Source organism: Oncorhynchus clarkii, chromosome 27 (genome assembly GCF_045791955.1).
Source record: "Oncorhynchus clarkii lewisi isolate Uvic-CL-2024 chromosome 27, UVic_Ocla_1.0, whole genome shotgun sequence".
Classification (NCBI taxonomy): domain Eukaryota; kingdom Metazoa; phylum Chordata; class Actinopteri; order Salmoniformes; family Salmonidae; genus Oncorhynchus; species Oncorhynchus clarkii.
Window position 1 is genome coordinate 38372009 of NC_092173.1, and position 15378 is coordinate 38387386.

Consider the following 15378-nt stretch of genomic DNA (forward strand, 5'->3'; position numbering starts at 1 on the left):
GGCAGGTAGCCTAGTGGTTAGAGACAGGTAGCCTAGTGGTTAGAGACAGGTAGCCTAGTGGTTAGAGGCAGGTAGCCTAGTGGTTAGAGGCAGGTAGCCTAGTGGTTAGAGGCAGGTAGCCTAGTGGTTAGAGGCAGGTAGCCTAGTGGTTAGAGGCAGGTAGCCTAGTGGTTAGAGCGTTGGACTTGTTACCGAAAGGTTGCTGGATCAAATCCCTGAGTTGACAAGGAAAATATCTGTTGTTCTGCCCCTGAACAAGGCAGTTAACCCACTGTTCCCCTGAACAGGCAGTTAACCCACTGTTCCCCTGAACAGGCAGTTAACCCACTGTTCCCCTGAACAAGGCAGTTAACCCACTGTTCCCCTGAACAAGGCCGTTAACCCACTGTTCCCCTGAACAAGGCAGTTAACCCACTGTTCCCCTGAACAAGGCAGTTAACCCACTGTTCCCCTGAACAAGGCCGTTAACCCACTGTTCCCCTGAACAAGGCCGTTAACCCACTGTTCCCCTGAACAAGGCAGTTAACCCACTGTTCCCCTGAACAAGGCAGTTAACCCACTGTTCCCCTGAACAAGGCAGTTAACCCACTGTTCCCCTGAACAAGGCAGTTAACCCACTGTTCCCCTGAACAAGGCAGTTAACCCACTGTTCCCCTGAACAAGACAGTTAACCCACTGTTCCCCCGAACAAGGCAGTTAACCCACTGTTCCCCTGAACAGGCAGTTAACCCACTGTTCCTAGGCCGTCATTGTAATTATAATTTGTTGTTAACTGACTTGCCTCGTTAAATAAAATAGTAAATAAAATATTAGAAAGTGATTCTGAAAAGACAACCAGTAGTAAATGTGTCCATGTTCAATAGTCATTCAAAAAGTTTAATGTAGGAAATGAAAAAGGATCAGGAACAACTCAGTAGTGATCAGTACTGACACTACACAGGTAAATGGCAGTAGTGATCAGTACTGACACTACACAGGTAAATGGCAGTAGTGATCAGTACTGACACTACACAGGTAAATGGCAGTAGTGATCAGTACTGACACTACACAGGTAAATGGCAGTAGTGATCAGTACTGACACTACACAGGTAAATGGCAGTAGTGATCAGTACTGACACTACACAGGTAAATGGCAGTAGTGATCAGTACTGACACTACACAGGTAAACGGCAGTAGTGATCAGTATTGACACTACACAGGTAAATGGCAGTAGTGATCAGTACTGACACTACACAGGTAAATGGCAGTAGTGATCAGTACTGACACTACACAGGTAAATGGCAGTAGTGATCAGTACTGACACTACACAGGTAAATGGCAGTAGTGATCAGTACTGACACTACACAGGTAAATGGCAGTAGTGATCAGTACTGACACTACACAGGTAAATGGCAGTAGTGATCAGTACTGACACTACACAGGTAAATGGCAGTAGTGATCAGTACTGACACTACACAGGTAAATGGCAGTAGTGATCAGTACTGACACTACACAGGTAAATGGCAGTAGTGATCAGTACTGACACTACACAGGTAAATGGCAGAAGGGATACAGTAGAAATATATAGGCATTTGGTTGTAATTCGATAGTGAACACGCCGGAATTGAGAAGGAAATAGGAAGTGCTCACAAGTAGTGAAACGTCCCAATTTATCACTAATTACTACATAAATCAATACTGGTTTACTACATATCTCAATAGCAATCAAGTAGTAGTAATGTAGTAGTAATGTAGTAGTAATGTAGCAGTAATGTAGTAGTAATGTAGTAGTAAAGTAGTGGTAATGTAGTGGTAATGTAGTAGTAATGTAGTAGTAATGGGTTAGTAAAGTAGTAGTAATGTAGTAGTAAAGTAGTAGTAATGTAGTAAAGTAGTAGTAATGTAGTAGTAATGTAGTAGTACTTTCTCATGAGGGGAAGCAGAGAGACATAAATACACTCTTGATCAGTCTTGATCAGATTTAATTTTACAGACATTTAAGTTGTATTAAAACGTGATAAAGTAGATAACAATATAAATGACGTCTTCACTTGAAGGCTCCAGAGGAACTACCCTTTCTTTGTCTATAGTGAAAGAAAAAACAATGACTGATCAGTTCAAATCTGTTCTCTGACACAACTGTCAGTCTCCCTCACCTGTCCTTCCTTCCACGCCCCCCGTCGTTGATCCGGTTCTCCCTGCTCCCCTGTTTCCTGGCTCCATGGCTAGGCCTGTCCTCCTCATCCAGAAGCTCTTTAGGGAACAGACTCCGCTCGTCAAAGGCAGCCTTCACCACTGCAGGAGGGCACAGAGAGGGAATTTTTATTTAATTTTACCTTTATTTTACCAGGCAAGTCAGTTAAGAACAAATTCTTATTTTCAATGACGGCCTAGGAACAGTGGGTTAATTGCCAGTTCAGGGGCAGAACGACAGATTCTTGTCAGCTCGGGGATTCGAACTTGCAACCTTTCGGTTACTAGTCCAACGTTCTAACCACTAGGCTACCCTGCCGCCCCAATAACATCCCGTCTGACACAAAACAACAGACCTGTATTATCTCAAAACTATATATTATCTTAAAACTACTTATTAGTCAAACTTTGTACTGATATTTTTGTATATTCCTTTTCACACCCTCAGTGTTGGCAGGTAGGGGTGTGAATATTGGGCTGGTTTTGGCGCTATGGTTGAAGTAGCGGTGAGGGTGTATGACGAACTCTGGTCTGGACAGCTCTCTGACAGACTGTACTTCTCCGATACGCAGCCCACTGAACGTACCTACAGAGGGAGTGGAAAACACACTGATGACTGTGGAGAAACACACACACACACACACACACACACAAAAACACACAAAAACACACACACAAACACACACACAAACACACACACACACACAAAACACACACACAAAACACACACACAAAACACACACACACACAAAAAACACACAAGAACACACACACACACAAAACACACAAAACACACTGATGACTGTGGAGAAATACACACACACACAAAACACACAAACATACACACACAAAACACACAAAAACACAACCACACACACACAACACACAAAAACACACACACACACACAAAACACACACACACAAATCTGACTTCAGATGAGAGGAGAATAGAAGGCATGAGAATACAGGAAGGGAACCCATTATCTGAGTCTGGACTTACCAATATCGGTATTCAATGGTGTCTCCCTATGGCCAGGTCGGCTGTCACTCACCCTCAGGCCCTGCCTCTCCCTGTAGCTTCGCCCCAAAATACTACTCGGAGGAGGACAGTCACCGGGAATACTACACATACACACACATCAGGCACACACACACACACACACACACACACACACACACACACACACACACACACACACACACACACACACACACACATCATGCAGACACACACACACATCAATGCAGACATTACATGACATCACGGTGAATTACTAAATGAAAGACAGTATGTCATGTGTTGTTGTATGGTGAATATCTAGTTAGCTACAACCACTCATCTCCCGTGGGTTTTATATCTGTGTACAGTATGTTCAGTCTATTTGTCTCCCGTGGGTTTTATAGCTGTGTACAGTATGTTCAGTCTATTTGTCTCCTGTGGGTTTTCTAGCTGTGTACAGTATGTTCAGTCTATTTGTCTCCCGTGGGTTTTATAGCTGTGTACAGTATGTTCAGTCTATTTGTCTCCCGTGGGTTTTATAGCTGTGTACAGTACAGTCCTTTTCAGGACGGATTACCATCATGAAGTTCAGAATGTCTTGCTGTGACACAGTGGGAACTTACATTGACCCCAGCTCCTCTCTCTCCAGGCCTGTGTTGTCTCCAGCCTCCACGACTGCCCTTCTCTCCTCCCGCATCTTGGGGGGTTGGCTGTCAAACTCAGGGTCTGTACCACTGGGGCTCTGCGGTGACACTGTCCCCTCTCTAGGCTCTCCTTCTCCCACTTGGACAGACCGAGGCCCATCCAAACACCAGTGCTCCTCCTAAAAGTGTGTGTGTGTGTGTGGTGGGGGGGGGGGGGGGGGGGGGGATAAACTATTTTTTACAAACACACTTGTAAGGACAGTTTAGTCCGGGTTTCACTTCTGATTCATCAACTACACACCTACCACATACTGTACACACACTCAGTCAGAGTGATAATCACTGTTTACCAGAGTGATGATCACTGCCTACCAGAGTGATGCCTACCAGAGTGATAATCACTGCCTACCAGAGTGATACTCACTGCCTACCAGAGTGATAATCACTGCCTACCAGAGAGATAATCACTGCCTACCAGAGCGATAATCACTGACTACCAAAGAGATAATTGCCGCCTACCAGAGAGATAATCACTGCCTACCAGAGCGATAATCACTGACTACCAGAGAGATAATCACCGCCTACCAGATTGATAATCACTGACTACCAGAGTGATGCCTACCAGAGTGATAATCACTGTCTACCAGAGTGATAATCACTGTCTACCAAAGTGATGCCTACCAGAGTGATAATCACTGCCTACCAGAGTGATAATCACTGTCTACCAAAGTGATGCCTAGCAGAGTGATAATCACTGCCTACCAGAGTGATAATCACTGCCTAGCAGAGTGCATAGGGTTACTGGGTATGTAAGTCAGTGGTGGTCGGTCCAGTTTTAAGGGAGGACAATATTTTTTTTCATGAGCATGGCCTTGTTTCTATTACAGCATGTTGGATGACTCGCATTCATATTCCATTCCCCCAGTTCAATGTAACAGCGATAGGTTTAGGTTACTGTCATTCATATTCCATTCCCCCAGTTCAATGTAACAGCGATAGGTTTAGGTTACTGTCATTCATATTCCATTCCCCCAGTTCAATGTAACAGCGATAGGTTTAGGTTACTGTCATTCATATTCCATTCCCCCAGTTCAATGTAACAGCGATAGGTTTAGGTTACTGTCATTCATATTCCATTCCCCCAGTTCAATGTAACAGCGATAGGTTTAGGCTGCTACATGATACTCAAATTTTCCCTATACTCATCATACGGTTGATATAACCTAACCAATGAATTAAAGTTCACAACGTCAAGAGACAAATTTGAGGCGACAAACAGTGACATTCAATACCGCCTTGCCTGCATCTAGCTGATATAGGGTGTAATCATTAGTCCAACAGTTTTAAATGAGAGTTTCTACTGGACAAATTCAGGTATGTTAATCCCCGTTTTGTTCCGTTTGTTTCCATTTTAAGAAACGTTTTTTAACAGAAATGAATACACCCCTAATCACGCGTAAACACAGTTCACTTTCATATCAGCCACGTTGTATTCCTTCTATGCACTCTCCTCCTCTCACATTGTCCTTTTGCTTGCAGACTTCAATGCACAAACCGTGCTGTTGAGGATACCGTAGACCATCTTTGCAAAATAGTGTGTATTAATCAATTGTTTGGTGACGTGATTATATTTAGTATAGTTTTATCTAAAAAGGATAACTTTTTAAATGTTTTACAATTAAAAATGTTATGAAATTCACTGAGGAGGATGGTCCTACCCTTCCTCCTCTGAGGAGCCTCCACTGACGTAGATGAGTACCTGTTACACACCTGTGGCTGAGCACACACATAGACACAAACACAGACACACACCTGTCCGAACACGCCCACTGTGTCCCCAGGCAGGTAGCTGAGAGCTACGCTACAGTCTGCAGATGCTGAGAGGAGGAGGAGCCTGCCGCCATGGAGGCACGTCTCCAGGTGAGTTACACAGTCCATGTGAGGGCGGAGACTACCCAGCAATTCTGGAGCCTCATTGGTCACTCCGTCGCTGGGCAGGAGGCAGTATTCCTAATGGACAGGCAGACAAACAAACATACAGAACAGCACAACATATAATCACAGACAATTAAAGCAGCTAAAAAGGAAACATCTGGGCCTAGTCTCTCTCCCACCTGTATGCCCCAGGTCTTCAGGGTTCCCTCCATGTCAGCAGTGATCAGGTATCGACCACAGGCGGTCATGGTCATGATGATGGACCCTATGTCTTTATGAGCTGTGAACACAGCAACCAGACCGCTATGGACCGTGTTCCAGAACCGAACCAGACCAGAACCGCCACATGAGACCAGGTCCGCTCCACCTACAGACCAGAACAGGGCCAGTCCGTGACTAGAATAGCATAATAGAATCACGTATCCTTTCACGGGGGAGTTTACCAAAGTACCATCGCTCACCAACGATGGCAACGCCCTTACGTCCTGGCAGGAAGAAGAGTCTGGAGACGCCATCACTGCTCTCTGAGTCCTCCTCGCCGTTCACATTACACACTGAAGATATCATTGAAAGGGCGTTTGTGTTAAAGTGTTGTGCAGAGTGGGGGGGGGGGGTTTAAGTAACAGTACTTGTAGTAGTTAGTTATACAGGTGGTGTGTCCGTGTGGTTCTGACCCGTCTGAGGCCTGCTGCGTTCTCTCTCAGGATCTGGACGGAGCTTTCTCAGGGCGTTCTCTGTGCTGTTGTTCCACACCGTCAGCTCCCCGTCGTAACTTCCTGTCCACACAGAAAACAGAAACCAAACAGGATATGCACATTACGAAATATCACACATCTCTTTTGCCAACGTTTCCAGAACCTTTCAGAAGCATTTTCCTGGAGGTGCAGTGTGCCATGTCATGATTAAATCAAATTAAATCAAAGTTTATTTGTCACGTGCGCCGAACACAACAGGTGTAGACCTCACAGTGAAATGCCGAACACAACAGGTGTAGACCTCACAGTGAAATGCCGAACACAACAGGTGTAGACCTCACAGTGAAATGCCGAACACAACAGGTGTAGACCTCACAGTGAAATGCCGAACACAACAGGTGTAGACCTCACAGTGAAATGCCGAACACAACAGGTGTAGACCTCACAGTGAAATGCTGAACACAACAGGTGTAGACCTCACAGTGAAATGCCGAACACAACAGGTGTAGACCTCACAGTGAAATGCCGAACACAACAGGTGTAGACCTCACAGTGAAATGCCGAACACAACAGGTGTAGACCTCACAGTGAAATGCCGAACACAACAGGTGTAGACCTCACAGTGAAATGCTGAACACAACAGGTGTAGACCTCACAGTGAAATGCCGAACACAACAGGTGTAGACCTCACAGTGAAATGCCGAACACAACAGGTGTAGACCTCACAGTGAAATGCTGAACACAACAGGTGTAGACCTCACAGTGAAATGCTGAACACAACAGGTGTAGACCTCACAGTGAAAAGCCGAACACAACAGGTGTAGACCTCACAGTGAAATGCCGAACACAACAGGTGTAGACCTCACAGTGAAATGCCGAACACAACAGGTGTAGACCTCACAGTGAAATGCCGAACACAACAGGTGTAGACCTCACAGTGAAATGCTGAACACAACAGGTGTAGACCTCACAGTGAAATGCCGAACACAACAGGTGTAGACCTCACAGTGAAATGCCGAACACAACAGGTGTAGACCTCACAGTGAAATGCTGAACACAACAGGTGTAGACCTCACAGTGAAATGCCGAACACAACAGGTGTAGACCTCACAGTGAAATGCTGAACACAACAGGTGTAGACCTCACAGTGAAAAGCCGAACACAACAGGTGTAGACCTCACAGTGAAATGCCGAACACAACAGGTGTAGACCTCACAGTGAAATGCCGAACACAACAGGTGTAGACCTCACAGTGAAATGCCGAACACAACAGGTGTAGACCTCACAGTGAAATGCTGAACACAACAGGTGTAGACCTCACAGTGAAATGCCGAACACAACAGGTGTAGACCTCACAGTGAAATGCCGAACACAACAGGTGTAGACCTCACAGTGAAATGCCGAACACAACAGGTGTAGACCTCACAGTGAAATGCCGAACACAACAGGTGTAGACCTCACAGTGAAATGCTGAACACAACAGGTGTAGACCTCACAGTGAAATGCCGAACACAACAGGTGAAGACCTCACAGTGAAATGCCGAACACAACAGGTGTAGACCTCACAGTGAAATGCTGAACACAACAGGTGTAGACCTCACAGTGAAATGCCGAACACAACAGGTGTAGACCTCACAGTGAAATGCTGAACACAACAGGTGTAGACCTCACAGTGAAATGCCGAACACAACAGGTGTAGACCTCACAGTGAAATGCTGAATACAACAGGTGTAGTAGACCTTACAGTGAAATGCTGAATACAACAGGTGTAGTAGACCTCACAGTGAAATGCTGAATACAACAGGTGTAGTAGACCTCACAGTGAAATGCTGAACACAACAGGTGTAGTAGACCTCACAGTGAAATGCTGAACACAACAGGTGTAGTAGACCTCACAGTTAAATGCTGAATACAACAGGTGTAGTAGACCTCACAGTGAAATGCTGAACACAACAGGTGTAGTAGACCTCACAGTGAAATGCTGAACACAACAGGTGTAGTAGACCTTACAGTGAAATGCTGAATACAACAGGTGTAGTAGACCTCACAGTGAAATGCCGAACACAACAGGTGTAGTAGACCTCACAGTGAAATGCTGAACACTACAGGTGTAGACCTCACAGTGAAATGCCGAACGCAACAGGTGTAGTAGACCTTACAGTGAAATGCTGAATACAACAGGTGTAGTAGACCTCACAGTGAAATGCTGAATACAACAGGTGTAGTAGACCTCACAGTGAAATGCTGAATACAACAGGTGTAGTAGACCTCACAGTGAAATGCTGAATACAACAGGTGTAGTAGACCTCACAGTGAAATGCTGAATACAACAGGTGTAGTAGACCTTACAGTGAAATGCTGAATACAACAGGTGTAGTAGACCTCAAAGTGAAATGCTGAATACAACAGGTGTAGACCTCACAGTGAAATGCTGAATACAACATGTGTAGTAGACCTCACAGTTAAATGCTGAATACAACAGGTGTAGACCTCACAGTGAAATGCTGAACACAACAGGTGTAGACCTCACAGTGAAATGCTGAACACAACAGGTGTAGTAGACCTCACAGTTAAATGCTGAATACAACAGGTGTAGTAGACCTCACAGTGAAATGCTGAACACAACAGGTGTAGACCTCACAGTGAAATGCTGAATACAACAGGTGTAGACCTCACAGTGAAATGCCGAACACAACAGGTGTAGTAGACCTTACAGTGAAATGCTGAACACAACAGGTGTAGTAGACCTCACAGTGAAATGCTGAATATAACAGGTGTAGTAGACCTCACAGTGAAATGCCGAACACAACAGGTGTAGTAGACCTTACAGTGAAATGCCGAACACAACAGGTGTAGTAGACCTTACAGTGAAATGCTGAACACAACAGGTGTAGTAGACCTCACAGTGAAATGCTGAACACAACAGGTGTAGTAGACCTTACAGTGAAATGCTGAATACAACAGGTGTAGTAGACCTCACAGTGAAATGCTGAACACAACAGGTGTAGTAGACCTCACAGTGAAATGCTGAACACAACAGGTGTAGTAGACCTTACAGTGAAATGCTGAATACAACAGGTGTAGTAGACCTCACAGTGAAATGCCGAACACAACAGGTGTAGACCTCACAGTGAAATGCTGAACACAACAGGTGTAGTAGACCTCACAGTGAAATGCTGAATACAACAGGTGTAGTAGACCTCACAGTGAAATGCCGAACACAACAGGTGTAGTAGACCTTACAGTGAAATGCCGAACACAACAGGTGTAGTAGACCTTACAGTGAAATGCTGAATACAACAGGTGTAGACCTCACAGTGAAATGCTGAACACAACAGGTGTAGACCTCACAGTGAAATGCTGAACACAACAGGTGTAGTAGACCTCACAGTTAAATGCTGAATACAACAGGTGTAGTAGACCTCACAGTGAAATGCTGAACACAACAGGTGTAGACCTCACAGTGAAATGCTGAATACAACAGGTGTAGACCTCACAGTGAAATGCCGAACACAACAGGTGTAGTAGACCTTACAGTGAAATGCTGAACACAACAGGTGTAGTAGACCTCACAGTGAAATGCTGAATATAACAGGTGTAGTAGACCTCACAGTGAAATGCCGAACACAACAGGTGTAGTAGACCTTACAGTGAAATGCCGAACACAACAGGTGTAGTAGACCTTACAGTGAAATGCTGAACACAACAGGTGTAGTAGACCTCACAGTGAAATGCTGAACACAACAGGTGTAGTAGACCTTACAGTGAAATGCTGAATACAACAGGTGTAGTAGACCTCACAGTGAAATGCTGAACACAACAGGTGTAGTAGACCTCACAGTGAAATGCTGAACACAACAGGTGTAGTAGACCTTACAGTGAAATGCTGAATACAACAGGTGTAGTAGACCTCACAGTGAAATGCCGAACACAACAGGTGTAGACCTCACAGTGAAATGCTGAACACAACAGGTGTAGTAGACCTCACAGTGAAATGCTGAATACAACAGGTGTAGTAGACCTCACAGTGAAATGCCGAACACAACAGGTGTAGTAGACCTTACAGTGAAATGCCGAACACAACAGGTGTAGTAGACCTTACAGTGAAATGCTGAACACAACAGGTGTAGTAGACCTTACAGTGAAATGCTGAATACAACAGGTGTAGTAGACCTCACAGTGAAATGCTGAACACAACAGGTGTAGTAGACCTCACAGTGAAATGCTGAACACAACAGGTGTAGTAGACCTTACAGTGAAATGCTGAATACAACAGGTGTAGTAGACCTCACAGTGAAATGCCGAACACAACAGGTGTAGTAGACCTCACAGTGAAATGCTGAACACAACAGGTGTAGACCTCACAGTGAAATGCTGAACACTACAGGTGTAGTAGACCTCACAGTGAAATGCCGAACACAACAGGTGTAGTAGACCTCACAGTGAAATGCCGAACACAACAGGTGTAGACCTCACAGTGAAATGCTGAACACTACAGGTGTAGACCTCACAGTGAAATGCTGAATACAACAGGTGTAGTAGACCTTACAGTGAAATGCTGAATACAACAGGTGTAGTAGACCTCACAGTGAAATGCTGAATACAACAGGTGTAGTAGACCTCACAGTGAAATGCTGAATACAACAGGTGTAGTAGACCTTACAGTGAAATGCTGAATACAACAGGTGTAGTAGACCTCAAAGTGAAATGCTGAATACAACAGGTGTAGACCTCACAGTGAAATGCTGAATACAACATGTGTAGTAGACCTCACAGTTAAATGCTGAATACAACAGGTGTAGACCTCACAGTGAAATGCTGAACACAACAGGTGTAGTAGACCTCACAGTTAAATGCTGAATACAACAGGTGTAGTAGACCTCACAGTGAAATGCTGAACACAACAGGTGTAGACCTCACAGTGAAATGCTGAATACAACAGGTGTAGACCTCACAGTGAAATGCCGAACACAACAGGTGTAGTAGACCTTACAGTGAAATGCTGAACACAACAGGTGTAGTAGACCTCACAGTGAAATGCTGAATATAACAGGTGTAGTAGACCTCACAGTGAAATGCCGAACACAACAGGTGTAGTAGACCTTACAGTGAAATGCCGAACACAACAGGTGTAGTAGACCTTACAGTGAAATGCTGAACACAACAGGTGTAGTAGACCTTACAGTGAAATGCTGAATACAACAGGTGTAGTAGACCTCACAGTGAAATGCTGAACACAACAGGTGTAGTAGACCTCACAGTGAAATGCTGAACACAACAGGTGTAGTAGACCTTACAGTGAAATGCTGAATACAACAGGTGTAGTAGACCTCACAGTGAAATGCTGAACACTACAGGTGTAGACCTCACAGTGAAATGCCGAACGCAACAGGTGTAGACCTCACAGTGAAATGCTGAATACAACAGGTGTAGTAGACCTTACAGTGAAATGCTGAATACAACAGGTGTAGTAGACCTCACAGTGAAATGCTGAATACAACAGGTGTAGTAGACCTCACAGTGAAATGCTGAATACAACAGGTGTAGTAGACCTTACAGTGAAATGCTGAATACAACAGGTGTAGTAGACCTCAAAGTGAAATGCTGAATACAACAGGTGTAGACCTCACAGTGAAATGCTGAATACAACATGTGTAGTAGACCTCACAGTTAAATGCTGAATACAACAGGTGTAGTAGACCTCACAGTTAAATGCTGAATACAACAGGTGTAGTAGACCTCACAGTGAAATGCCGAACACAACAGGTGTAGTAGACCTTACAGTGAAATGCTGAACACAACAGGTGTAGTAGACCTCACAGTGAAATGCTGAATATAACAGGTGTAGTAGACCTCACAGTGAAATGCCGAACACAACAGGTGTAGACCTCACAGTGAAATGCTGAACACAACAGGTGTAGACCTCACAGTGAAATGCCGAACACAACAGGTGTAGACCTCACAGTGAAATGCCGAACACAACAGGTGTAGACCTCACAGTGAAATGCTGAACACAACAGGTGTAGACCTCACAGTGAAATGCCGAACACAACAGGTGTAGACCTCACAGTGAAATGCTGAACACAACAGGTGTAGACCTCACAGTGAAATGCCGAACACAACAGGTGTAGACCTCACAGTGAAATGCTGAATACAACAGGTGTAGTAGACCTTACAGTGAAATGCTGAATACAACAGGTGTAGTAGACCTCACAGTGAAATGCTGAATACAACAGGTGTAGTAGACCTCACAGTGAAATGCTGAATACAACAGGTGTAGTAGACCTCACAGTGAAATGCTGAACACAACAGGTGTAGTAGACCTCACAGTTAAATGCTGAATACAACAGGTGTAGTAGACCTCACAGTGAAATGCTGAACACAACAGGTGTAGACCTCACAGTGAAATGCTGAATACAACAGGTGTAGACCTCACAGTGAAATGCCGAACACAACAGGTGTAGTAGACCTTACAGTGAAATGCTGAACACAACAGGTGTAGTAGACCTCACAGTGAAATGCTGAATACAACAGGTGTAGTAGACCTCACAGTGAAATGCCGAACACAACAGGTGTAGTAGACCTTACAGTGAAATGCCGAACACAACAGGTGTAGTAGACCTTACAGTGAAATGCTGAACACAACAGGTGTAGTAGACCTTACAGTGAAATGCTGAATACAACAGGTGTAGTAGACCTCACAGTGAAATGCTGAACACAACAGGTGTAGTAGACCTCACAGTGAAATGCTGAACACAACAGGTGTAGTAGACCTTACAGTGAAATGCTGAATACAACAGGTGTAGTAGACCTCACAGTGAAATGCCGAACACAACAGGTGTAGTAGACCTCACAGTGAAATGCTGAACACTACAGGTGTAGACCTCACAGTGAAATGCCGAACGCAACAGGTGTAGACCTCACAGTGAAATGCTGAATACAACAGGTGTAGTAGACCTTACAGTGAAATGCTGAATACAACAGGTGTAGTAGACCTCACAGTGAAATGCTGAATACAACAGGTGTAGTAGACCTCACAGTGAAATGCTGAATACAACAGGTGTAGTAGACCTTACAGTGAAATGCTGAATACAACAGGTGTAGTAGACCTCAAAGTGAAATGCTGAATACAACAGGTGTAGACCTCACAGTGAAATGCTGAATACAACATGTGTAGTAGACCTCACAGTTAAATGCTGAATACAACAGGTGTAGACCTCACAGTGAAATGCTGAACACAACAGGTGTAGACCTCACAGTGAAATGCTGAACACAACAGGTGTAGTAGACCTCACAGTTAAATGCTGAATACAACAGGTGTAGTAGACCTCACAGTGAAATGCTGAACACAACAGGTGTAGACCTCACAGTGAAATGCTGAATACAACAGGTGTAGACCTCACAGTGAAATGCCGAACACAACAGGTGTAGTAGACCTTACAGTGAAATGCTGAACACAACAGGTGTAGTAGACCTCACAGTGAAATGCTGAATATAACAGGTGTAGTAGACCTCACAGTGAAATGCCGAACACAACAGGTGTAGTAGACCTTACAGTGAAATGCCGAACACAACAGGTGTAGTAGACCTTACAGTGAAATGCTGAACACAACAGGTGTAGTAGACCTCACAGTGAAATGCTGAACACAACAGGTGTAGTAGACCTTACAGTGAAATGCTGAATACAACAGGTGTAGTAGACCTCACAGTGAAATGCTGAACACAACAGGTGTAGTAGACCTCACAGTGAAATGCTGAACACAACAGGTGTAGTAGACCTTACAGTGAAATGCTGAATACAACAGGTGTAGTAGACCTCACAGTGAAATGCCGAACACAACAGGTGTAGACCTCACAGTGAAATGCTGAACACAACAGGTGTAGACCTCACAGTGAAATGCCGAACACAACAGGTGTAGACCTCACAGTGAAATGCTGAACACTACAGGTGTAGACCTCACAGTGAAATGCCGAACGCAACAGGTGTAGACCTCACAGTGAAATGCTGAATACAACAGGTGTAGTAGACCTTACAGTGAAATGCTGAATACAACAGGTGTAGTAGACCTCACAGTGAAATGCTGAATACAACAGGTGTAGTAGACCTCACAGTGAAATGCTGAATACAACAGGTGTAGTAGACCTTACAGTGAAATGCTGAAATTAACAGGTGTAGTAGACCTCAAAGTGAAATGCTGAATACAACAGGTGTAGACCTCACAGTGAAATGCTGAATACAACATGTGTAGTAGACCTCACAGTGAAATGCTGAACACAACAGGTGTAGACCTCACAGTGAAATGCTGAACACAACAGGTGTAGTAGACCTCACAGTTAAATGCTGAATACAACAGGTGTAGTAGACCTCACAGTGAAATGCTGAACACAACAGGTGTAGACCTCACAGTGAAATGCTGAACACAACAGGTGTAGTAGACCTCACAGTTAAATGCTGAATACAACAGGTGTAGTAGACCTCACAGTGAAATGCTGAATACAACAGGTGTAGACCTCACAGTGAAATGCCGAACACAACAGGTGTAGTAGACCTTACAGTGAATTGCTGAACACAACAGGTGTAGTAGACCTCACAGTGAAATGCTGAATATAACAGGTGTAGTAGACCTCACAGTGAAATGCCGAACACAACAGGTGTAGTAGACCTTACAGTGAAATGCCGAACACAACAGGTGTAGTAGACCTTACAGTGAAATGCTGAACACAACAGGTGTAGTAGACCTCACAGTGAAATGCTGAACACAACAGGTGTAGACCTCACAGTGAAATGCTGAACACAACAGGTGTAGTAGACCTCACAGTGAAATGCTGAATACAACAGGTGTAGTAGACCTCACAGTGAAATGCTGAACACAACAGGTGTAGTAGACCTCACAGTGAAATGCTGAATACAACAGGTGTAGTAGACCTCACA

The 15378-nt window shown here is 44.4% G+C and overlaps 1 protein-coding gene across 1 annotated transcript in view; it reads right to left on the reverse strand.

The window, feature by feature from the left end:
* Positions 1–2131: 2131 nt before the first annotated feature.
* LOC139385781 (cilia- and flagella-associated protein 337-like) overlaps positions 2132–15378 on the reverse strand; it is a 57469-nt gene continuing 44222 nt past the window's right edge. The window contains exons 13-20 of the mRNA XM_071131032.1: positions 6426–6527; positions 6213–6305; positions 5931–6118; positions 5629–5826; positions 3796–3995; positions 3173–3294; positions 2615–2758; positions 2132–2274 (exon numbers count right to left, since the gene is read on the reverse strand). Of these exons, the coding sequence (XP_070987133.1) occupies positions 2132–2274; positions 2615–2758; positions 3173–3294; positions 3796–3995; positions 5629–5826; positions 5931–6118; positions 6213–6305; positions 6426–6527 (1190 nt within the window). The remainder of the gene's footprint in view (positions 2275–2614; positions 2759–3172; positions 3295–3795; positions 3996–5628; positions 5827–5930; positions 6119–6212; positions 6306–6425; positions 6528–15378) is intronic.